Below are 23,433 nucleotides of genomic sequence, written 5' to 3'. Positions count from 1 at the left end.
CATGCTCCTTATAAATAAAGGTTTGATTTCATGTAGGAACAAACAGTAACAACAATCATATATTATCGTAATTCTTACCTTATGAATAGCACCTACTGACTCCTTACCAAGGAGAGCGATATCTCCACCTGTCATTATGGCATAGTCCATTCCAGAATGCATAGCTAATTTCTGTAGAAAAAAAAAAAAAAACATAAGACCAACAATAAACAAGATTGTATTACCAAAAGAAATGAGATAAAAAAAACTTTCATAGTAGTTAGCAATTGTCACTCAAGAAACAAGTCAATATACTTCACTTATCTTTGGACCATTAGATTATTTGCTATTTTCAAAAGAAGAATAGGAATGAGAGGATTCCGATATTCTACCGTTCATATTTGTTCTTAATACTTTTACTTTTCTCTTAATACTTGAATGGTTTTTTCCATAATAAAGTAAGTTTAGGTTAAATATGTAATAACCCAAACCATGCATAAAGGAAAGACTTACTTTCGCAAAAAGTGTCTTGCCAGTTCCTGGAGGCCCGTGAAGGAGAATATTCCTATACATGCCTTTGTTATATTTTGTATTCTTTGTAGCAATGGCTATATCCCTGTAACATAATAAATAATTACCTCCAACATAAAAAAGAACGAAAGTAGATTATTTTTTTTTACATAGTATATGAGGACTAACTTTTTTGGATAAGGATGTTAGCAAAATGAATAAGAGGATATGCATAGTGTTATAAGTAGATTTTTAACAAAATTTTTGCCAAAAGTGGACTTTAGAATTGAATTTTGATGGATACATGCATACAGTAGGTAACTATCTAGGGAAACAGCCTTTTTCTTTCTTTCTTGAAGGGAAAGGTTAAAAGTCTGTCTTTGCAGAGGGTTGCAATTGCCAAATACTTACTACATGTACAGTATTCTAATTGCCCCATACATTTATAACTTGCCCAAAATACATTGTATATGGTATAATTTTTTCATTGCCTTGGGTAAGCATAGATTTTGAAATCAAAATCATGGACAAGTTTTGCTTACCAACAATATATAAGAATCATATTTATTCTGTAAAAAAATAAACAATATGCACTTCTGAAATGGTATTTGAATTGAATTACAAAATACGAAGAGCAAAGCTCCCTTTACTGAATATCCTTTAACAAATGAAATAAATGAGGCCAAATGTTATTTATTTCATTCTTCATTCAGCTTTGTACAAAATTTCTAATTGGTCTACTTAGTCCACGGTAAAACAACCCATATCCATCCAACTACAATGAGGTCTTTCAATTTACTTCTCTCATGTAGTTTAACTCTTGTCTTCCCGAACTCCCATCATACCTATAGTCCATTTCTTTTAGCGAGTCATATTTGCACCGACTCGCAACGGTGCCCTTTTAGCTCGGAAAAGTTTCCTGGTCGCTGATTGGTTAAAGTTATCTTGTCCAACCAATCAGCGATCAGGAAACTTTTCTGAGCTAAAGGGGCACCGCTGCGAGTCGGTGCAAATATGACTCGCTAAAAGAAATGCACTATAGTTCTTCCCTCTTCCTCTTTTTCTACAATTTCCTGTGTCTTCCAGCAAGTCTTTGTCCTCCCATTTCCATATCTCCAGCTTTCCTGATCTACTCTTTTCATATCCTCTCATCATATAACCATCGATAAAAAAAAAACATATACTATGATTCTGATAACTGACAACCCCTAAGACTGTAAGTTACTGAGACCTTTAAGACTAATTTGTTTTGTAAACATGAAATTTCAATTCCTATGATTCGTAAAGTAGTTGAACTTATAGAATGCCAACCTTTCAGAGTAGTTGGACTTTGTCCATCATCTATTCTTATAAATCAAGACTATTTATTCATTAGCAGTATTTATGTTGTCATTTAGAACAGTTTCATATCTCTCATCACCACCACATAACAGATGTTTTGAAACTTTGGCCTGTGCCATAGGTACTGTGCCATAACTCTCTCCAGTCATAGTTCAAAGACAATAAAGAGAAGAATGGAAAGATCCTCTACAAAAAAAAAACACCCTGTGCATTAGTTCTTATATCAGCACCATCTATTGACAAATTTCCCTGAAAACCCCTATGGACGTATAACTATTTATGGAATTTAAACATTACTGTAGGTATTGTTTTTCAACAAAATATGTTTTTAAAAAAATCATAGATGTATTTATCATTATTTAGCAGTACGTAGTCACAAACATAATTCATAATAAGCTCTCTTTTCTTATCTCGAGTCCTGATGTAAACAATAGACTGTACTGATCAGTGCTCTCTGTTGCCAACACGTCTTACTAACAAGGGGACATGCTCATGGAAATTCCACAGACTTCTCAGTCTTCCCTTTACAGTCTTGTTCTTGGAATCAGATTAACTTGCTTTGGAGTATATTTTGTATTGGTTTCCCAGGGTTTCATCTATTCCTTCAGCCTGCATATTTTGAGCTACTAATTACTACAAACATTCTCTTATCTGTACAATATACTAAGGGACCAATAATCTACACTTGTGATTTACTCATTATCTAAAATCATGCAGTCAAGAGCTTAAATGTATCTATTGAAAGAAAGAGGGTCTTCAAAGATGGTTTCTCATTCATAGTGGGCCCCCTTCCTGCTTTTACAATTTAACCATACAAAACGTGTGAAATGACTGAAAAATGTAGAATGACATAAAAAACATGCAATACACAAAAATTGAAATAATTATACAGTACTTCCATTGACTTCTGAGTTCTCGCCATAGTATTTAACAATAATGCACAACCAATTGGTAACTGTATCTTAATGAAACTGAAGAGAAAAGAGCAAAGAAGCCAGAAATAAAGGGATGGAAACAATAAATAATACCCAGATTTTCTTAAATTTGGTTAAAAATTACCCTTAGGAGAGGACCTCTAGTATAATTAATCTGATAATTTCACATGAATATAAAACAGAACTATGCTCAAAATTATGTAGTACAGTACTGTACTTCACACTCAAATAAATATAAGAACATCCAAACTTGGTTAAAAACTTACCTAACTCTTTCCTCTACACTAGGATTAAGAACAACACCTTCAAGAACATCCTCCGACTTCATTTTAATTTTCTTTATGGATTCAACTGGGTGCCGCACAGCATCAAATAAACTTACTCTTGATGTTTCTCGTACCAATGATGGCTTAGCTGAAATAATCATATAAAACATACATAACATTCATGAAGCATAAAGGATCAATATAAATGATTTCTGATGAGAGTAATTTACACACAGTAATTTAGAACTAGATATACAAGATAGTTTCCCACCACTGACAAAATAATGCCTACCATTCTACTAAATATAAATACTATCAAAACAAAGTTAAGAAGTTTTGGAAAGAAGTGAAGAGAGTAAGGAAGCCTGGTTCAAGAATTAAAGAGACAGTGAAAGATGGAAATGGAAGATTGTTAAAAGGAGAGGAGGCAAAGAAAAGTTGGGGCGGAATATTTTGAAAGTTGGAAGATGAGAATGAGAGAGAGATTACAAGAGAGGAAGTGAGGAGAGCACTAGATGAAACGAGAGTAGGAAAAGCATCTGGTATGGATGGTGTGGGAGCTGAGATGTTGAAGGAAGGGAGAGTGACTGTACTTGAATGGTTGGTGAGATTGTTTAATATGTGTTTTGTGTTGTCAATGGTACCAGTAGATTGGGTTTGTGCGTGTATTGTACCACTATATAAGGGTAAGGGAGATGTGCATGAGTATTATAATTCAAGGGGTATTAGTCTGTTGAGTGTGTTGGGAAAAGTGTATGGTAGAGTACTGATTAATAGGATTAAGGATAAAACAGAGAATGCAATCTTAGAAGTACAGGGTGGTTTTAGAAGGGGTAGGGGTTGTATGAATCAGATTTTTACAGTTAGGCAGATATGCAAGAAATATTTAGCAAAAGGTAAGGAGGTGTATGTTGCGGTTATGGATCTGGAGAAAGCACATGCTATAGTTGATAGGGAAGCAATGTGGAATGTGATGAGGTTATATGGAGTTGATGAAAAGTTTCTAAAAAGGTAGTAAAGCATGTGTTAGGATAGGAAATGAAGTGAGCAATTGGTTTCCGGTGAGAGTGGGGCTGAGGCAGGGATGTGTGATGTCGTCGTGGTTGTTTAACTTGTATGTTGATGGAGTGGTGAAAGAGGTGAATGCTCGAGTGCTTGGACGAGGATTGAAACTGGTAGACGAGAATGACCATGAATGCGAGGTAAATCAGTTGTTGTTTGCGGATGATACTGTACTGGTTGCAGACGCGGAAGAGAAGCTTGGCCGATTAGTGACAGAATTTAGAAGGGTGTGTGAGAGAAGGAAGTCGAGAGTTAATGTGGGCAAGAGTAAGGTTATGAGATGTACGAGAAGGAAGGGTGGTGCTAGGTTGAATGTCATGTTGAATGGAGAGTTACTTGAGGAAGTGGATCTGTTTAAGTACTTGGGGTCTTTTGTTGCAGCAAATGGTGGAGTGGATTTACGTTAGAGAGTGAATGAAGGTTGCAAAGTGTCGGGGGCAGTTAAGGGAGTAGTAAAAAATAGAGGGTTGGGCATGAATGTAAAGAGTTTTCTGTATGAGAAAGTGATTGTACCAACTGTGATGTATGGATCGGAGTTGTGGGGAATGAAAGTGATGGAGAGACAGAAATTGAATGTGTTTGAGATGAAATGTCTAAGGAGTATGGCTGGTGTATCTCGAGTAGATAGGGTTTGGAATGAAGTAGTGAGGGTGAGAACAGGTGTAAGAAATGAGTTAGCAGCTAGAGTGGATATGAATGTGTTGAGGTGGTTTGGCCATGTTGAGAGAATGGAAAATGGCTGTCTGCTAAAGAAGGTGATGAATGCAAGAGTTGATGGGAGAAGTACAAGAGGAAGGCCAAGGTTTGGGTGGATGGATGGAGTGAAGGAAGCTCTGGGGGATAGGAGGATAAATGTGAGAGGGGCAAGAGAGCGTGCTAGAAATAGGAATGAATGGCGAGCCATTGTGACGCAATTCCGGTAGGCTCTGCTGCTTCCTCCGGTGCCTTGGAAGACCGCGGAGGTAGGAGCAGTAGGGGATTCAGCGTTATGAAGCTTCATCTGTGGTGGATAATGTGGGAGGGTGGGCTGTGGCACCCTAGCAGTACCAGCCGAACTCGGTTGAGTCCCTTGTCAGGCTGGGAGGAACGTAGAGAGGAGAGGTCTTTTCTGTTTCATTTGTTTGATGTCAGCTAACCCCCAAAATTGGGGGATGTGCCTTGTTATATGTATGTATTAAAACAAATTAGTTTATGGAAAAATAACGGTTTTATGTAATATTTCACTACGTCCCCATTGTGTATTTCGGGATGTTAATATTCTTTTTATAAGATATTACTAATGCTGACTTAGCCATCAAAATGTTTACAGAAAAGAAGCTATGCAGGTTTCCATATTATCAAAAAAAACTTATATAAAAAGCATAAAGAAAAATGAAATGACTCAAGTTTTCTGTCAATAAGAAAGACATTATCTGTTATAAAATTTCCATATTTACCATATTCTATCAGATTTTTTTTTTTTTGCCATTCTTTCGCCATCATTTTCTATTGCCATTCTTACTCATCTTAGGTTTTTTTGTTCTTTTTTTTTTACCAGAAAGATAAAATGATATTTTCATTAGTAAAATAAATTTTTGAATATACTTACCCGATGATCATGTAGCTGTCAACTCCGTTGCCCGACAGAAATCTACGGTCGGGATACGCCAGCGATTGCTATCCAGGTGGGGGTGTACACAACAGCGCCATCTGTGGTCAGGTACTCAAGTACTTCTTGTCAACAAGACCTCAATTTTCTCCTCGGTCCACTGGTTCTCTATGGGGAGGAAGGGCGGGTCCTTTAAATCATGATCATCGGGTAAGTATATTCAAAAATTTATTTTACTAATGAAAATAACATTTTTCAATATTAATCTTACCCAATGATCATGTAGCTGATTCACACCCAGGGTGGTGGGTGGAGACCAGCATACATGTTAACAAAGAAGCTAAGTATCCCGTATTTCATTTTATTAGTTATTCAAAATAACAAATATAAAATAAATAAGTACCTGGTAAGGAAGTCGACTTGAACCATTACTCTGCCTTTATTAAGTACGTCTTCCTTACTGAGTGTAGCGGTCCTCTTAGGATGCTGAACGACTCTTAGGTGCTGAAGTATAAAGGGCTGCAACCCATACTAAAGGACCTCATCACAACCTCTAACCTAGGCGCTTCTCAAGAAAGAATTGACCACCCGCCAAATCAACCAGGATGCGGAAGGCTTCTTAGCCGACCGTACAACCCAAAAACAACAATAAAAAGTATTCAAGAGAAAGGTTAAAAAGGTTATGGGATTATGGGAATGTAGTGGCTGAGCCCTCACCTACTACTGCACTCGCTGCTACGAATGGTCCCAGGGTGTAGCAGTTCTCGTAAAGAGACTGGACATCTTTGAGATAGAATGATGCGAACACTGACTTGCTTCTCCAATAGGTTGCATCCATAACACTCTGCAGAGAACGGTTCTGTTTGAAGGCCACTGAAGTAGCCACAGCTCTCACTTCATGTGTCCTTACCTTCAGCAAAGCAAGGTCTTCTTCCTTCAGATGAGAATGAGCTTCTCTAATCAGAAGCCTGATGTAGTAAGAAACTGCGTTCTTAGACATTGGTAGCGAAGGCTTCTTAACAGCACACCATAAGGCTTCTGATTGACCTCGTAAAGGTTTTGACCTTTTTAGATAGTGCCTAAGAGCTCTGACTGGGCAAAGTACTCTCTCCAGTTCGTTCCCCACCAAGTTGGACAGGCTAGGGATCTCGAATGATTTAGGCCAAGGACGTGAAGGAAGCTCGTTTTTAGCCAAAAAACCGAGCTGCAAGGAACATGTAGCCGTTTCCGATGTGAAACCTATGTTCCTGCTGAAGGCGTGGATCTCACTTACTCTTTTAGCTGTTGCTAGGCATACGAGGAAAAGAGTTTTTAAAGTGAGGTCCTTAAAAGAGGCTGATTGGAGAGGTTCAAATCTAGATGACATAAGGAACCTTAGGACCACGTCTAGATTCCAGCCTGGAGTGGACAACCGACGTTCCTTTGAGGTCTCAAAAGACCTAAGGAGGTCCTGTAGATCTTTGTTGGTGGAAAGATCCAAGCCTCTGTGGCGGAAAACCGCTGCCAACATACTTCTGTAACCCTTGATCGTAGGAGCTGATAGGGATCTAACGTTCCTTAGATGTAACAGGAAGTCAGCAATCTGGGTTAGTGGTACTGGTTGAGGAAACTGCATTGGCCTTGCACCAGCTTCGGAAGACTTCCCATTTAGATTGATAGACTCTGAGAGTGGATGTCCTCCTTGCTCTGGCAATCGCTCTGGCTGCCTCCTTCGAAAAGCCTCTAGCTCTTGAGAGTCTTTCGATAGTCTGAAGGCAGTCAGACGAAGAGCGTGGAGGTTTGGGTGTACCTTCTTTACGTGAGGTTGACGCAGAAGGTCCACTCTTAGAGGAAGAGTCCTGGGAACGTCGACCAGCCATTGCAGTACCTCTGTGAACCATTCTCTCGCGGGCCAGAGGGGAGCAACCAACGTCAGCCGTGTCCCTTTGTGAGAGGCGAACTTCTGAAGTACCCTGTTGACAATCTTGAACGGCGGGAATGCATACAGGTCGAGATGGGACCAATCCAGCAGAAAGGCATCCACGTGAACTGCTGCTGGGTCTGGAATCGGAGAACAATACAATGGGAGCCTCTTGGTCATCGAGGTAGCGAACAGATCTATGGTTGGCTGACCCCACAGGGCCCAAAGTCTGCTGCAAACATTCTTGTGAAGGGTCCACTCTGTGGGGATGACCTGACCCTTCCGGCTGAGGCGATCTGCCATGACATTCATATCGCCCTGAATGAACCTCGTTACCAGCGTGAGCTTTCGATCTTTTGACCAAATGAGGAGGTCCCTTGCGATCTCGAACAACTTCCTCGAATGAGTCCCCCCCTGCTTGGAGATGTAAGCCAAGGCTGTGGTGTTGTCAGAGTTCACCTCCACCACCTTGTTTAGCTGGAGGGACTTGAAGTTTATCAAGGCCAGATGAACCGCCAACAACTCCTTGCAATTGATGTGAAGTGTCCTTTGCTCCTGATTCCATGTTCCCGAGCATTCCTGTCCGTCCAATGTCGCACCCCAGCCCGAGTCTGATGCGTCCGAGAAGAGACGGTGGTCGGGGGTCTGAACAGCTAAAGATAGACCTTCCTTGAGAAGAATGCTGTTCTTCCACCACGTTAGAGTAGACCTCATCTCTTCGGAAACAGGAACTGAGACCGTCTCTAGCGTCATGTCCTTTATCCAGTGAGCAGCTAGATGATACTGAAGGGGGCGGAGGTGGAGTCTCCCTAACTCGATGAACAGGGCCAGCGATGAAAGTGTCCCCGTTAGACTCATCCACTGCCTGACTGAGCATCGGTTCCTTCTCAGCATGCTCTGGATGCACTCTAGGGCTTGGTTGATCCTTGGGGCCGACGGAAAAGCCCGAAAAGCTCGACTCTAAATCTCCATACCCAGGTAAACAATGGTCTGGGATGGGACGAGCTGGGACTTCTCTAAATTGACCAGGAGGCCCAGTTCCTTGGTCAGATCCATAGTCCATCTGAGATTCTCCAGACAGCGACGACTTGTGGGAGCTCTTAAAAGCCAGTCGTCTAAATAGAGGGAGGCTCTGATGTCTGCTAAGTGAAGGAATTTCGCAATATTCCTCATCAGTCTCGTAAACACAAGAGGTGCCGTGCTTAGGCCAAAGCACAGGGCTTGGAACTGGTACACAACCTTTCCAAAGACGAATCTTAGGAAAGGTTGGGAGTCTGGATGGATGGGGACGTGAAAGTATGCGTCTTTCAGGTCTAACGAGACCATCCAGTCCTCCTGCCTGACCGCTGCTAGGACCGACTTCGTCGTCTCCATCGTGAACGTCTGCTTGGTGACATAAGCATTGAGAGCACTGACGTCCAGCACCGGTCTCCAACCTCCTGTCTTCTTGGCTACCAGGAAGAGACGGTTGTAAAAGCCCGGGGATTGATGATCCCGGACTATGACCACTGCTTCCTTTTGTAGCAAGAGCGACACCTCTTGTTGCAACGCTAGCCTCTTATCCTTCTCCTTGTAGTTGGGAGAGAGGTTGATGGGAGATGTAGCTAGAGGGGGATTGAGGCAGAATGGAATTCTGTATCCCTCCCTTAGCCACTTCACAGACTGAGCGTCTGCACCTCTGCTCTCCCAAGCTTGCCAGAAGGTCTTGAGTCTGGCTCCTACTGCTGTCTGGAGAGGAAGGCAGTCAAAACTTGCCTTTTGCGGACTTGGAACCCTTCTTGGACTTGCCACGGTGACTGTCTGCACGGGTACCTCCTCTGCTGGAGGTTCTGCCACGAAAGGGCGGGATGAACCTAGAAGCAGGTGTATCAACTGCTAAAGGGCGGAAGGGTCTAGGCACGGAAGGTAAGGTTTTAGCCTTACGTGCAGAAGAAGCCATGAGGTCATGAGTATCCTTCTGGATAAGAGAGGCAGCCATCCCCTTAATCAACTCCTCCGGAAACAGACACTTGGAGAGAGGAGCAAACAGCAACTCTGACTTCTGGCAAGGAGTGATACCAGCAGATAAGAAGGAGCACAGATGTTCTCTCTTCTTGAGGACTCCTGATACATATGAAGCCGCAAGTTCACCAGACCCATCCCGTATTGCCTTGTCCATGCTAGACATGATCAGCATGGCCGAGTCCTTATCTGAAGGGGAAGTCTTCCTGCTTAAGGCTCCCAAACACCAATCGAGGAAGTTGAATATCTCGAAGGCACGAAAGACTCCCTTCAACATATGATCAAGATCGGAAAAGGACCAGCAGATCTTCGAACGTCTCATAGCCAACCTGCGGGGAGAGTCAACCAGACTTGAGAAGTCGGCCTGGGCAGAGGCAGGAACCCCCAAGCCAGGTTCCTCTCCCGTGGCATACCAGACGCTCGACTTAGAAGCCAGCTTGGGAGGAGGAAACACAAAAGAGGTCCTTCCCAGTTGCTTCTTGGAATGCAACCAGTCCCCCATAACCCTCAAAGCTCTCCTTGATGATCTGGCGAGAACAAGCTTGGTGAAGGCAGGCGCAGCAGACTGCATGCCCAGAGCAAACTCGGAGGGAGGAGAACGAGGGGTTGCAGACACAAAGTGTTCAGGATACAATTCCCTGAACAAAGCAAGGACTTTGCGAAAGTCTAAGGAGGGTGGCGAAGACTTGTGTCCTTCAACATCAGAGTGAGGATCATCCAGATGAGCAGCTTCATCCTCCGATACATCATCATCCGAAAGTTGAGTTGTGAGTGGCAAAGGCAGAGCAGCAAGCTGAACGGCTGAATCCTGCAGAACGGGTGCATGCGTACCTGCGGATCCATCATCATGCCTCTGCTGGACAGTATGTGAGCTGGCAACAACAAAAGCAGAGGGCTGGTGTGTGGGAGGGTCTGCGGTGGGCTGAGAAGCATGCGGTATAGTATGCAGAGCATGCTGTAAGGTATGCGGCTCATGCTGCATGGTATGCGGCTCATGCTGCATGGTATGCGGAGCATGCTGTAAGGTCTGCAGAGCATGCTGCATGGGCTGAGGAGAATGCCGCATAGTGCTGGAACCCGGCAACTCCTGATGCGGCAGCTCACGCATGTTAGCAGATGGTGCAGCAAGAACATGCGTCTGGCAGTGAGGACTGCGCATCGGTGGAGGAGCTCTCACAGGTGGGGTGTGGGAGCAGGCAGCCGCAGTATCTGCTGAGCGCACAACCTCTGCGGGTTGTAGGTTAACAGGAGAGGTGTTAACCTTCTCGGCATGATACTCCTGCATAAAAGCCGCAAGCTGAGACTGCATAGTCTGCAGCATGGACCACTTAGGGTCTACTGTGGTAGGAGCAACAACAGACGGTGCAGAGGCCTGTTGAGGGACCACTCTACCTCTCTTGGGAGGTGTGCAGTCATCAGATGACTGCGGCGAGTCCGAACTGACCCAGTGGCTACACCTGGGCCGTTGGACTAGCTCGGAAGGGACCTTACGTTTGAGCGGTCGTGAGACCTTGGTCCACCGTTTCCTCCTGGAAACCTCTTCCACAGACGAGGAATGTAAGGGCTCATTCGTCTGGGAGTGGAAGGGACGATCCTTAGCAGATGCGTCCGCAACCACTGAGGATACATCCGTGCGCCGATCAAGGCCTGCCGAACCCTTTGGTCCTTCGACATTGCTTCTCCCCTGGGCTTGGGAGCTTGCAAGAGGTCCCGGACTGGGAGGACGACTGGCACGCACAGATGTACCCTCATGCGCAACACTGACACTGACACTATGCACATCACTAGCACTAACACTTCCCACTGCACTCTTCGCTTTCAGCTCTCTGACATCTGCCAAGAGCTGATTGCGGTCACTAACCAACGACTCCACCTTATCACCGAGAGCCTGAATGGCACGCAACATATCAGCCATTGCAGGCTGAGCACTCGTAGCAGGTTCGGGAGTCACCACCACAGGGGAAGGAAAAGGTTGAGGGGCATGGGGAGAGGAAAAATCCACAGAGCGAGAAGAACTCCTCCTATCTCTCTCCTTCTCTAACCTACGTGCATATCTGAGGAATTCATTAAAATCGAATTCCGAAAGCCCAGCACATTCCCCACATCGATCTTCCAATTGACAGGATTTTCCCCTACAATTGGAACATACGGTGTGAGGATCTATAGAGGCCTTCGGAAGACGCCTAGTACAAGTCCTAACACTACACTGCCTGTATTTAGGAACTTGGGAATGGTCAGACATCTTGAATTTAGAGGTAGTCAAGGGGGAATTCCAAAATTAAGCAAAGATCGTTAACCAATGAAATCAAATTAATACCAAAAGCTTGCTAAGCTAAGGATAAAGTCTTCCTGAACAGCGAAGGCTAAATTTCAGAGCAAATACATCACCAAAACGTGAACAAAAGACTCCAAAATCAACAGCGTATCCATGTAGGTCTTGCCGGCGGCACGACAGAGGAAAAATTGAGGTCTTGTTGACAAGAAGTACTTGAGTACCTGACCACAGATGGCGCTGTTGTGTACACCCCCACCTGGATAGCGATCGCTGGCGTATCCCGACCGTAGATTTCTGTCGGGCAACGGAGTTGACAGCTACAAGATCATCGGGTAAGATTAATATTGAAAAAATTAATTTCCTACATTCAGGTTACACAGCCATGAGAGACAATGGGGATTATTATGAACCAAACAAAATTCTTTTGTCTTGACATATGCCCATAATCTTATAATAGGAAATAATGTCTTGGTCCCCCTTCCTCACTGTCAAGAAATGCAAGTGGATATGAATGCCTATGGACATAAACTGGTTGGAGCTTCTACCTCTCCTTTTGTAAGTTTTTAACATCCTAGCTGGCCTAAGTAGTAACATAACTTCAGTGACAAGTGATACGAGCTTTAAAATTTTTTTTAGTATTATCTTTAGTTTTCACATGAGCAATCAGTGGAAACTGGGGATGTTCTGGTGTTGTGTTCTTTACATAGCACAATGTAGACAGTATGAAAGGTTATTTACAGTAAGGATAAAGCTTTTAGCTTTATACTTATCTAACTTTTCCTTTTTTATACTGTATTTTCAATTCTAATTTAAGAACAAATTATTCAGGCAGGCAATAAGAGAGTGATAATGATACTTAATAGTCTTGTGACAATTTTATAGAAACAATCAAATATCTGCATTTTAATTCTCAAAGCAAAGAAAATGCTACTTGCATACAAAAATATTGTCTAATACTCTAAAAATATATCAAAGAGCAAAATATTATGATTGACATAAAAAAAAATCAAATGAAGCTATTTTTCTTACCTAGTCTTGCTTCCAAATATCTGAAAACGATGCCTAAAGATCCCTTAGCAGTGTAGTATCCTGCAGTGAGAGCAACAAGACCAGCCACAGCTGCCTGAATTTTGGTTGGCTCACTGAGGAAAGTATCAATTCCAGTGCCAATTGCTGAACCTGCCGTTCTGTAAACAACATTTGACTCTTTAGTGCTTCTTTCAACATACAGTACATTTTGAGTTTTTCAGAAAAAAATACTTTGATGACCTAATAACATATCAAGCATAAAGTGGAAAGAAAATATTAATAGAGAGCTGACATAATGCAGTATGTAAGTACATTTCATTGAAGGGTAGAGTAATACCTCGGGTTACGAGTAACTTTGAATAGAACTAACTCGGGATACAGTACAAGCATATACATTTGAATTGGGTTACGGATATTCCATCAGTCTGCAACCAAAACTATTGGGATTTTTTGTGAACAAGTACTAAGAAGACTAGCACGAAATCAGTCACACAGTGCCACTACACCAACCAAGCAGTGTTCCCGATGTGTTCAAGGGATTTTTACCTCCGTTTCATGTCATTTTAAATGAAAGGCAAAATCAGTTGTCTCTAGATAGGTTCCTTGTCAATACTGAAAGTAAGAATGTACTGTATAAAAAAAAAAAAAAAAAAAAAAAAAAAAAAAAAAAAAAAAAAAGACCAAATGTCCATAAAGCCTAAATTAAGTGATTCAGTTAGTGATATTAAAAATCATTCAAGAGAGAGAGAACTGATATTTCACCAGAAATGCTCATGGAGGGAGGATCTCCTTCCAAGCCGTAACCCTCTCCTCCTAATCTCTCGTCACCCTCATACCAGCGAAAACTCTCCTCAAAGGCAATGTACAGGGTAATTTGTCAATTATTTATATTTTCTTTGTGAATTATTAAATTTGATTAATTTCTGATGTTAGCAGTTATAAACTGTTCGATAATTACCATCACAATACCTTTAAAGATGAGTGTATAAGTGTATTTACGGAATTGTGGAATACATCAAGTGAATTTCTTTTATTTCTTATGTAAAAAATAGTTTTAGAATATAAGCACTTTAATTTGCGAGTGAGCTCCCAGAAAGAATTAAACTTATAAACCGAGGTACTACAGTATTCGTAAAATAAAGAATTAAGGATCGAAATTAATTTGGCATTAAGGCAATAGCTTAAAATAAATCTTAGGAATTCTACAGGTTCCATTGTTCATACATAGCAAGTTACACCAAAGAAGTTATAATTGATAATTTTTATAGCAATAAATAACAGAACTTACTTAATGGAAGCTAATATGGTTTCACGCTTTTCTATCATACTCTTCAGGGTAGTTTCTCTGTCTTCTGCTGCTCTAACACGTATCTGCTCTAAAGTCAAGTCCTGGTTTTCTCTCTCCAACTTTGCCTTGGAGCTCATCTCTGACTCAATTCTTTTCATGTCATATTTGTGCCTCTGCTCCAGTTCATGTTCAAGTGTTGCTTTTATGTTGGAAAAAAAAGAGAAAATAATTAGTCTGGGACTTTAGCCATTTCCATGTTTTGTCTTAATGTATAACTTTTGCAACTTGAAAATAGAAACAAACTCTGAAAAACCAGCTAAACACCTATAAACAGAGAAAAGGGGACAAAAACATGGTTTGTTTTATCAACCTCATAAATTATAAATATGAATATACAGTCTGTGCAATATTTGAGGCTAACATGAGGCCTGTCTCGAGACTGCCCTCAGGGCACGTCTCCTTCCGCCTAGGCCTACCATTACAGAAAACGGAAGTAGGGTAAACTACACAAAACTCTGGTCGGTTGAGAGGAGGTTCCAGGTAACTCCTAAGAAAGTAGTTCGAGGTAAGTTCCTGTGTTGGAACAAACTGTATTTCTACTGTCTAACATAGAGGAGAATGAGTGTTATGGTATATGTGCCGCCTGGACCATCAGGTAACAATCGATCTCATTCCTGTTTGGAGTCTGTAACACGTTATAGCTGTCTTGAATTTGATATCTCATACCTTCACCCTAGGATGCCAATCTTTTACTGTAGTCATTAAAAAAACTTCAAGTTGTTTTTCAGTCTCTCTTTCTTCCTTAAGTTAGTGATAAGCTTTAGCATGTAATTTTCAGTTGGCCGCTTCTATTTATGGATCACTGGCTTCATGGCAGAGCTAATATGAGTTGTTAAATATGTTTAACATGAAAATTTATTAAGGTACTATAAATAAACATCATTATATAAATAATATGAGTAACAAAAGCCAAGCACATGTATAACTCTCATCTCAATTACCTTCCTCAAAAAATTGACAAAACCACAAATTTTAAAGAAATTTGTTTTTATCCTAACTATACAAACACAAGTCCTTTATAGGAGTACGATTTTGGGGAAGCTGGAAACAGCCATTTAAACTTTCAATAAGGTGAATGTAGTTGCTGCCAAGCGGAGGGTAGGGTCTATCCTCCCACCAGGCCGAGCAACCTTCCCTTTGACCTTACGGAGCAAGATTCAGACCCATTTTAGGGACAAATTTGGATATAATTTGTATTTTCCATAACTATTAAAACCCGAGTTCTGTTCTATGGATATATATTTAAGTGCGAGAAGGATTTAGCTATAAAAACTTTCACGTGAGGTGTCAATAACCCTCCACTAGTTTGCAGGAGTGGGGTGGAGGGTAGACCAACCTACCCCGCTCATACAATCACCCAGTGTGTTCTCACTTTTGATTGTAGGCAGGACTTCCAGGTGGAAGGTAATGGCAGGACATGTATGTGTAAAGAACTCAGGTTTTTAGTTAGGAAAATTTGTAATTTGTTCCAACACAAATATAAATCTTCATTCTTTACTATGGAGACTTGCCTCTAGGTGGGTGGAAGTCCAAATTCCAACTGGCTGGACACATTGCCCCAGGATAAAAATCTGAGCTGGATAGAGTGAGAAGAGTATCCTGACACCTCGTGAACCCTCAGCCTGTCAATGCTAGGAAGTCGACGGCTAAGCAACCCTGATGAGCGAGTGGAAACTCGCACTGTGACTTTACTGTCAAGTATAAGGAGTGAGGGACCCACACTCACACTAATATCTATTCATTACCCAACTCTCCCCCACAAGGAGATTGGGGATATGACAAAACATACACACACATTTCTGACCTCAAAACTAATATGGTGCTTACCTTCAGTAGGAAGGAGGCCAGATTTCAGATTCTCTACCTGCTGTGTCCCAAGAGAGGGGAAAGATGAGAGGGGAAAGATGAAAGAAGAAAAGGCCAGTCATTCTATACATTCATCTAAGACTAAAACCATGTAACTTCTGCTCTCGACCGACAGCTAAACCATTTGCTGAGCGGCCGCCACAGGACCTAGAGTGAATTTATCTAGGGTGCTGTGGGTTACGACTTGCAGGTAGTGACGGTAAAGGTGGTTTGCCTCCCCACACCCGTTTGGAGTACCTGGGTACAGAGAAGTTTCTCTTGAATGCCAAGGACATAATCATGACCCTGACATTCTGCCTTGTTGAGCAGAGTGAGGATCCAGAGTGCAGTCAATGACCTGCCAAATACAAGAGGAAACAGTGTTCTTGGTGATCCTCCTTTTAACCCTGCTCGTACTCACAAGCACACGCTTGACATGAGGGTGAGCTCTCTTTGTACTCTTGAGATAGCATCTTAATGCTCTCAAAAGACATGGTAACAGTTGGTCAGAATCATCTGTTATTTACCGAACCCAAGTTCTCGAAGGGCACGAACCTAGAGTCAGCTACAGCTGGATTTTGGGTTTTAGCAATAAACACAAGGATGAAGTCCAGTGCTCCTTGCCCCCATCCCCTTAAATGGGTGACGTCATAGGACAGACCATACAAATCACTAACCCTCTTTACAGAAGCTAGTGCGAGAAAGCAAACCGTCTTGAGAGTCAAGTCACGATCTGATGCTTGACTCATCAGTTCATATGGGGCTCCCTTTCAAGAATGTTAAGGGGGATTGTAGGCTACTGACCAGTGATGCTTCAGACATCAGTAGTGGTTGCTGGTGGAGGCGTACAAGTAGAACAAGTTTCTCCAACAAATAAAGTTGTCCCAGAAAGCATTAAGACTGTCATGCTGTAAGTTCTTGATCGTGTAGGAAAGATTGCGTTAACTTCTTGAGTCTGTTGGTACCATCGCCAGATTGGAAGTCTCTTTCTGCTGCTGTGTCTATCAGCATACCAAGGTATGAGACTTGACTTCTATCCTTGGGCATGAGACTTGACTTCTATCCTTGGGCATGAAACTTGACTTCTATCAGTGGGTATGAGACTTAACTTCTATCAGTGGGCATGAGACTTGACTTCTACCCTTGGACATGAGACTTGACTTCTCTTTATTAATCCCAAAACCCAGATTGTGGCAAAAGGAAATCAGTCTGTCTCAATCCTGAAGCAACTGCCTCCTGAAGGACAACGGGATCATCCAACCATCGTGTTACCTCAGAAGATGAATGCCGTTCAAGTGGGCTCATGTAGAGATGAGGATAAACACTTAAGGAATGGTAGGCAGTCTTAAAGCACAGAGCTTTAAACTGGTACAGTACACTACTCCCCTGACGACAAAACATAGGTTTTCTTTCTGTCGGACTGATGATTGGTTTTTGAAAATATGCATCATCTTTCCTAATGACAAAACAGAAGTTGTAGTCTTGCGAAGATTTGCAAGGGGTACTATAGCAGTGGCCAATCATGTGGTGTCTGAATACAAGGAGACCATTCATATAGAGACCTGGTGTGTGGAGAGTTTGCAAGTGGAGTTAAAGTATGTGGGGATGAAGGTGGCAATCACAAGTGATCCCAAAACCTACTCATCTTCCACACGTGTGAGGAAAGCTCTCGTAGCTCATACCAGCAAGGAGAACAATTGGAACCAGCGAGGAGAACAATTGGAGGTACCACCTTTACCAAAGGGCAGTCACCTTCGTAAGTGAAGACAAGCAGTCCGGATAACATCCAGAAGAAAGGGGTTAAAGATGCGGGCCATCATACCAACCAGTAGTGTGCATGCTCGGTCCTGTATAAGACCGAGTGCTGGTAGCAGGACTAAGCTCCAGTACTGGATACCAATACACCTTCCCAGGCTGGGCCTTTGTACCACACCATCTCTTTCCCACATTATGAGAACAGATCAATTGAAGTCTCACAAGACTCTGGCTTTGGTTACTTCGAGTGCACCAAGGGATGATTTTAAAGTCCTGGCATCAGCTAGCACCTCCAGAAGTTTCTCTTAAGGAATGGCATTAATACTAAAAGAAGGTCACAGCTTCAGCAGGGCTAGGTCCCCCACCACGTCATCATCAGGCAGCACAAGAAAAGACGTACTTTGGAAGAGACACATTGGAGCATTTCCTTTGCTAAGGGAAGGTGATACTTCTGCTCCCTTCAAAGCGTACCCCCAAGCATAAGTCAGAGACTCCACCTTCCTTCTGAATTCCTCTAGAGGACCCGGCCCTAGGGAAATCAGAAGGAAACACAGCAAGTTTCGCGAACTTCTGGAAGAAAAAAAGAAGTATAGAGTTTCTTTGGCATTTCTTTGCTTAGGCATTGGCAAGTCAAAGGCCAAAGAATCCCTCTTAAAATTCTTTTTCTTCTTTCCGAAGTCCTCTCACTGCACAAATAGTACAGTACAAAGTTGATGGGAATCCACAAAGGGCTTGTTCATGAACCTGCTGCAGTTACGGCCAGGTTTCCCAGGGCACTGCAGAATAGTTGGCTCATGGAGCCTCCATAAATAAAGCAAACACAATCTGAAAAAACATAGAAAAAGATCAAATGCCAAAAGTTAAGACACAACAGCTACAGCGTAAATCAAAGGGATGGTTGCTCTGCTTGGTGGATGGGTGGGGCCTACCGCTCCTCACCAGCACTATAACCCTGTTTAAAGCTTCAATGACCACTTCCAGCTTTGCCGAAATCATGCTTCTGTTAAAGAATATGGTTTGCTATAGTGTAGAAATGTAATGTAAAACAAATTTCCAAAATGTATATTTTTTCTGAAAATGCATAACTTACCTTTTCTCAGCGCTTCCTGTTTTGCTACAGACTCCTCTTGCTTTCTTAAATTTTCTTCATTCATTCTCTGTTGTTGTGCTAACTGGTCTTCATACCTGTTAATGAAACCATATCAGTTTTGTCAATTCTAACGTATCACGTAATGCAAGTGCCCAATGTATACAATGAACTGCAATGTCCGGGATACCACCTCTCTCCTGTTGCCATTTCCTTAATTTATGTTTTTCTTTAAATACGTACATATTATAAACATATTCTAGAACACTTACCACCCTTTCCTTATTCAAATCAATCTAGCTATGTCATGTAATATTCCTTATGCCCTAAAAGTGATTAATTTCTCTTGTCTAACTTGACTCCTCTTCATGTTCACCTCTATACAACAGATACTGCATGCATTTAGAAAAAAATCACTGCTACAACTCCCACTTGGGTAAGTTTTGGCATCCTTAATAGAATCATTTCACTCACTAAGATATACAAAATCTACCAATATAAGTGAAGTATGCATATAAAAAATACTTTCATACAATGTATCATACTATACTTTTAAGGTCTATTATTCCAAAATTTTCACCAAAAAACTCATCTTTTAGCATACCCATCATTTGCAAATAATTTAGATCAAAAGAATTGCCATGTTTATAAGTTTTGAGTCATTTTTTTACCAAATTCTGAACAAATTACCTTCCATTTTCTAACTCCTTTTTCCAGTTTCCAGTAAAACTTTCACATGTAAAATTAATATTCCTGAGTTGAACTTTACCATAAGGAATTGCTGTACAGGATTCTATAATTGCTGCTCTTTTCCTTTTTCAGAATAGCAGAAAAATATATTCTAGCTTTAATAAGATATCAATATACCCAGCCCTCAGTTGTTAATTAATCCTAAATCAATTTTTTACATATATCCAGCCTTCTGTTGTTAATGAGTCCTAAATTGATTTTTGACATATACCCAGCCCTGTGTTGTTAATTAGTCCTATATCAATTTTTGACATAGGTAGGATTTTTTCCCTATTAAGTGACTTACACATGTCCTATACACATAGTGAACATGTAAAAAATACTTAACATTAATCCCCTGATGATCCAATAAAGCATTTCGATCATCATCCATTCATATAGCTCTAAAGGAAATTTATTCAACTTTCTAATGAAATTTTCAGTTCCTTTCTATCTTTACTCCTTTGTCAGTTACGCTATGATATGTCAACATAAGTACAGTAGGTTGACATATTACGTCATTGCTCACTGTTAAAACTTTTGCAAGTCATTTGCCTGACAGCCATCTAGTCATGCCCTGGATCACCAGTGTGAACAAGCTTGCATGTGAAATACACTACTGTACAGTATATTTTCACCATTATTGCACAACATATAGACCGACGTAAGTCAGGTAAAATGGCTTAAGGTGGATTTTATTTTCATATTTAATACTTAACAATGAGTGATGTAAAGTCAGAACTGACTGTATGTCGAATCAATGGTAAAGAGAGGTACAGTATTACTGTAATTACATTGATGAAACAAATGTGATTATACTGTTCAGTACTACACAAGCTGGTAAAAAGTAATTATGCAAAATGCAACCTTGCATGAAATGTCAGTTTTTGCACATAATATCAGTTGATCATTAACTTCTAAGAATTAAGCGGAACAACATGATCAAGCCTAACCTTTTACGAGACAATTGATCCTGATATTGTGCTTTCTGTTGATCAAGCTTTGCCTGTTCCTGCAAAGTCTTGCGTCTTTCTTCTTGTTCTATCCGTTTTCCCTCAGCTTTAGCAGCTTCAATTTGTACCTAAAAGAGATTAGATATGGTCCTGAACATGCATTATGAGTAGGGAATGCTACAGGGATTTTGGTGTACTTAAAAAAATCTTAAAAATAAAAAAATTTTCAAGTCACTTGTATTTTTCCTAACTATACAAAACTGAGTCCTTTAACCGTTTTACTCCCAATGGACGTACTGGTACGTTTCACAAAACTCATCCCTTTACCCCCATGGACGTACCGGTACGTCCTTGCAAAAAACGGCTAATTACATATTTTGGCATATTTTTAATAACTTTTTGAGAAACTTCAGGCATTTTCCAAAGGAATGAGACCAACCTGACCTCTCTATGATGAAAATTAAGGCTGTTAGAGCAATTTAAAAAAAATACATTGCAAAATGTGCTTGAAAAAGAAAACGCCGGGGGGTTAAGGGTTGGAAAGTTCCAAATAGCTTGGGGGTAAAAGGGTTAATAGGGGTATGCTTTTGGCAAAGATAGATATAGCTGTTACTGTAAAACTTTACACAGTGGTAGTAGTTATTGCTGACTTACAGCCTCACAGCCCAATTGACAGGCCACTGTTTTCTAAAACAGAATGTAGGGCACAATAAAATATTTAAAAAGTAACTTGGATTTTTTCCCTTTAAAATAGGGAAAATGCTTTCAGCGGGAGATGCAATGGGCGCTGAATTCGTTAACGAGGTAGTTAAAACCTTGTTAACGACAGGTGGTGAATGCAAGCGAGAAGCACCTACCCTCCACCTGTCGGAAGCACATCAATTTGACCTTCTTGTCAGGATTAAGATGGGTAGTTGATGTGGGAATTCTAACTTCCCGTAAGAAAAATAAAGACGACAAAAGTTTGGTAAGGAGACAACAGTACATCTGTACTCACCGTGGCCAAAGTCAAAAGTGACGTACTTCCAACAGATGGAAGGTAGTGGCTTTTTGCCCATATTAACCATGTGTTGTTAACTACCTTGTTAATGAATTTAACAGCCATTCTAACTCCCGCTAAAAACATATTCCCTACTTTGAAGGACGAAAGGTTTCCATACACATAGAAACAACTATAGGTACATATAAAAAAGAGCAAATCAGAATTAATTACAAAAGAAAATAGGTTAACATCTACAACCAACAAGTTTGCTACTAACCTCCATTTCTTTTGCCCTCGTAATAATCTCCTTCTGCTTTGTTTCCTCTTGCATTCTTGAAAGATCCAAAGCTTCCTTTGCAAATGCTGCAATTCAATTGAAACGATAAATATGCCTTCTTAATAATGTTGAATAAGAACATATCAAAGCTGAATTACCAACTCAATTATTGCCATAGGCACAGTTTGAATTTTTTGTTTTTTTAGATTCCAATACCAAATGACTGGTGGCTGCTACTTCAATCAACATCATTATATTTACTACAGTACATTTAAAACCTTCTTTATCAATGTGCAGTGTTTCCCCAAGTAGTACATTTGACTTTCAAATTTCATAAATTAGCTTACTCAGTAAAAATAAATATTAGTAAAAATTTCGAAGAAAAGATTCATACATACCAGACTTCTCCAAATCTTTTGCAGCCCGAGCAGCCCTCTCCAGGGCCGCAGAATCAAATCTATACGCCTCCATTGCACTAGAGCCTTTGTTTGAACCACCATCATCATCTGACCCTCCCCCACCACCAACAGTAGATGGCGGAGGAACAAACTGTGAGAAGTCTTGAGGTCTTTGATTCATTCCAAATAACCATGACATCTTTAGTCTGCAAAGCAAAAAATGTCTATACTATAACACCGTAAATCTACAGCCTGCAATATAAAACTAATTACCCACCTATATCAAAAAGGAAATTGATGACAATTTCAAGGTATTAATGAGAAAAAACCACACCTGGGATCTACCAAATAAGTGTTTCAAAAATACAGAATTGCCAAACTCAAAATAACTTGCAATAAAGGTTGAGAAATCAAATAACTTTGTTTAACTTTTTAATGCAGGCAATGTTTGGACTTTCTACAAAATACTGTACTTTCAAATCACAAGTGGGTTTCTTCATAATGTTAGGATAAGGTACATGACAACATAAATGTTACTATTAAAGCATTATTATTGTTTTATCTATGGAAAGCAGTTCTCCTAGGAGGAAACTCTTGAATAAAACCATCGCTATGTAGCCTTGGGTAGAACCATAGCTTCTGTACCATGATCTTCCACTGTCTTGGGTTAGAGTTCTCTTGATTAAAGGGACACTCAAGCACACTATTCTGTTTCCTTATTTCCATTCCTCACTGGGCTATTTTCCCTGTTGGAGCCCTAGGGCTTATAGCATCTTGCTTTTCCAACTAAGGTTGTAACTTAGCTACTACTAATAATATATGAATGTATAAGTATCAAGATACATCCCACTATTAGGAAGAAATTAGGTTAGGTTAGGTTAGGTTAGGATGAAGGAAGGATATCCTGTACAGTACTGAGCATTTTAGCATTAAGACATCTAAGGCAGAGATATCAACAGAATACAGTATAAAATGATTCCCGACAAAATAGGTACCAAACTTTATCAAAATATCTCCCAAGCCTAAAAGCAGCGTCACTAACATTCTAAAACAAAGGTCATTTTGGCTATCTTTCTTAATGGAGTAAATTTGTACAGTAGTATTCATAACAAAATTGATGTATAAAACAGGAAAAGATGGTTGAAATTTGTACAGTACAATATTTCTAACCAA

The 23,433-nt window shown here is 40.8% G+C and overlaps 1 protein-coding gene across 2 annotated transcripts in view; it reads right to left on the bottom strand.

Moving 5' to 3' along the window:
• Nucleotides 1-23,433, bottom strand: part of bor (ATPase family AAA domain containing bor) — a 46,691-nt gene that overhangs the window by 5,188 nt on the left and 18,070 nt on the right. For both annotated transcript variants that reach the window (XM_068356743.1, XM_068356744.1), the window contains exons 2-10: nt 22,261-22,466; nt 21,863-21,948; nt 20,604-20,731; nt 18,925-19,019; nt 14,175-14,373; nt 12,887-13,044; nt 3,032-3,179; nt 493-595; nt 79-171 (exon numbers count right to left, since the gene is read on the bottom strand). In XM_068356743.1, the coding sequence (XP_068212844.1) occupies nt 79-171; nt 493-595; nt 3,032-3,179; nt 12,887-13,044; nt 14,175-14,373; nt 18,925-19,019; nt 20,604-20,731; nt 21,863-21,948; nt 22,261-22,459 (1,209 nt within the window). In that variant the 5' untranslated portion in view covers nt 22,460-22,466. The remainder of the gene's footprint in view (nt 1-78; nt 172-492; nt 596-3,031; nt 3,180-12,886; nt 13,045-14,174; nt 14,374-18,924; nt 19,020-20,603; nt 20,732-21,862; nt 21,949-22,260; nt 22,467-23,433) is intronic.

This window comes from Palaemon carinicauda, chromosome 33, assembly GCF_036898095.1.
Source record: "Palaemon carinicauda isolate YSFRI2023 chromosome 33, ASM3689809v2, whole genome shotgun sequence".
Lineage (NCBI taxonomy): Eukaryota > Metazoa > Arthropoda > Malacostraca > Decapoda > Palaemonidae > Palaemon > Palaemon carinicauda.
Note: the sequence above shows the minus strand (reverse complement) of the source record. Positions and strands in the feature narration are given on the sequence as shown.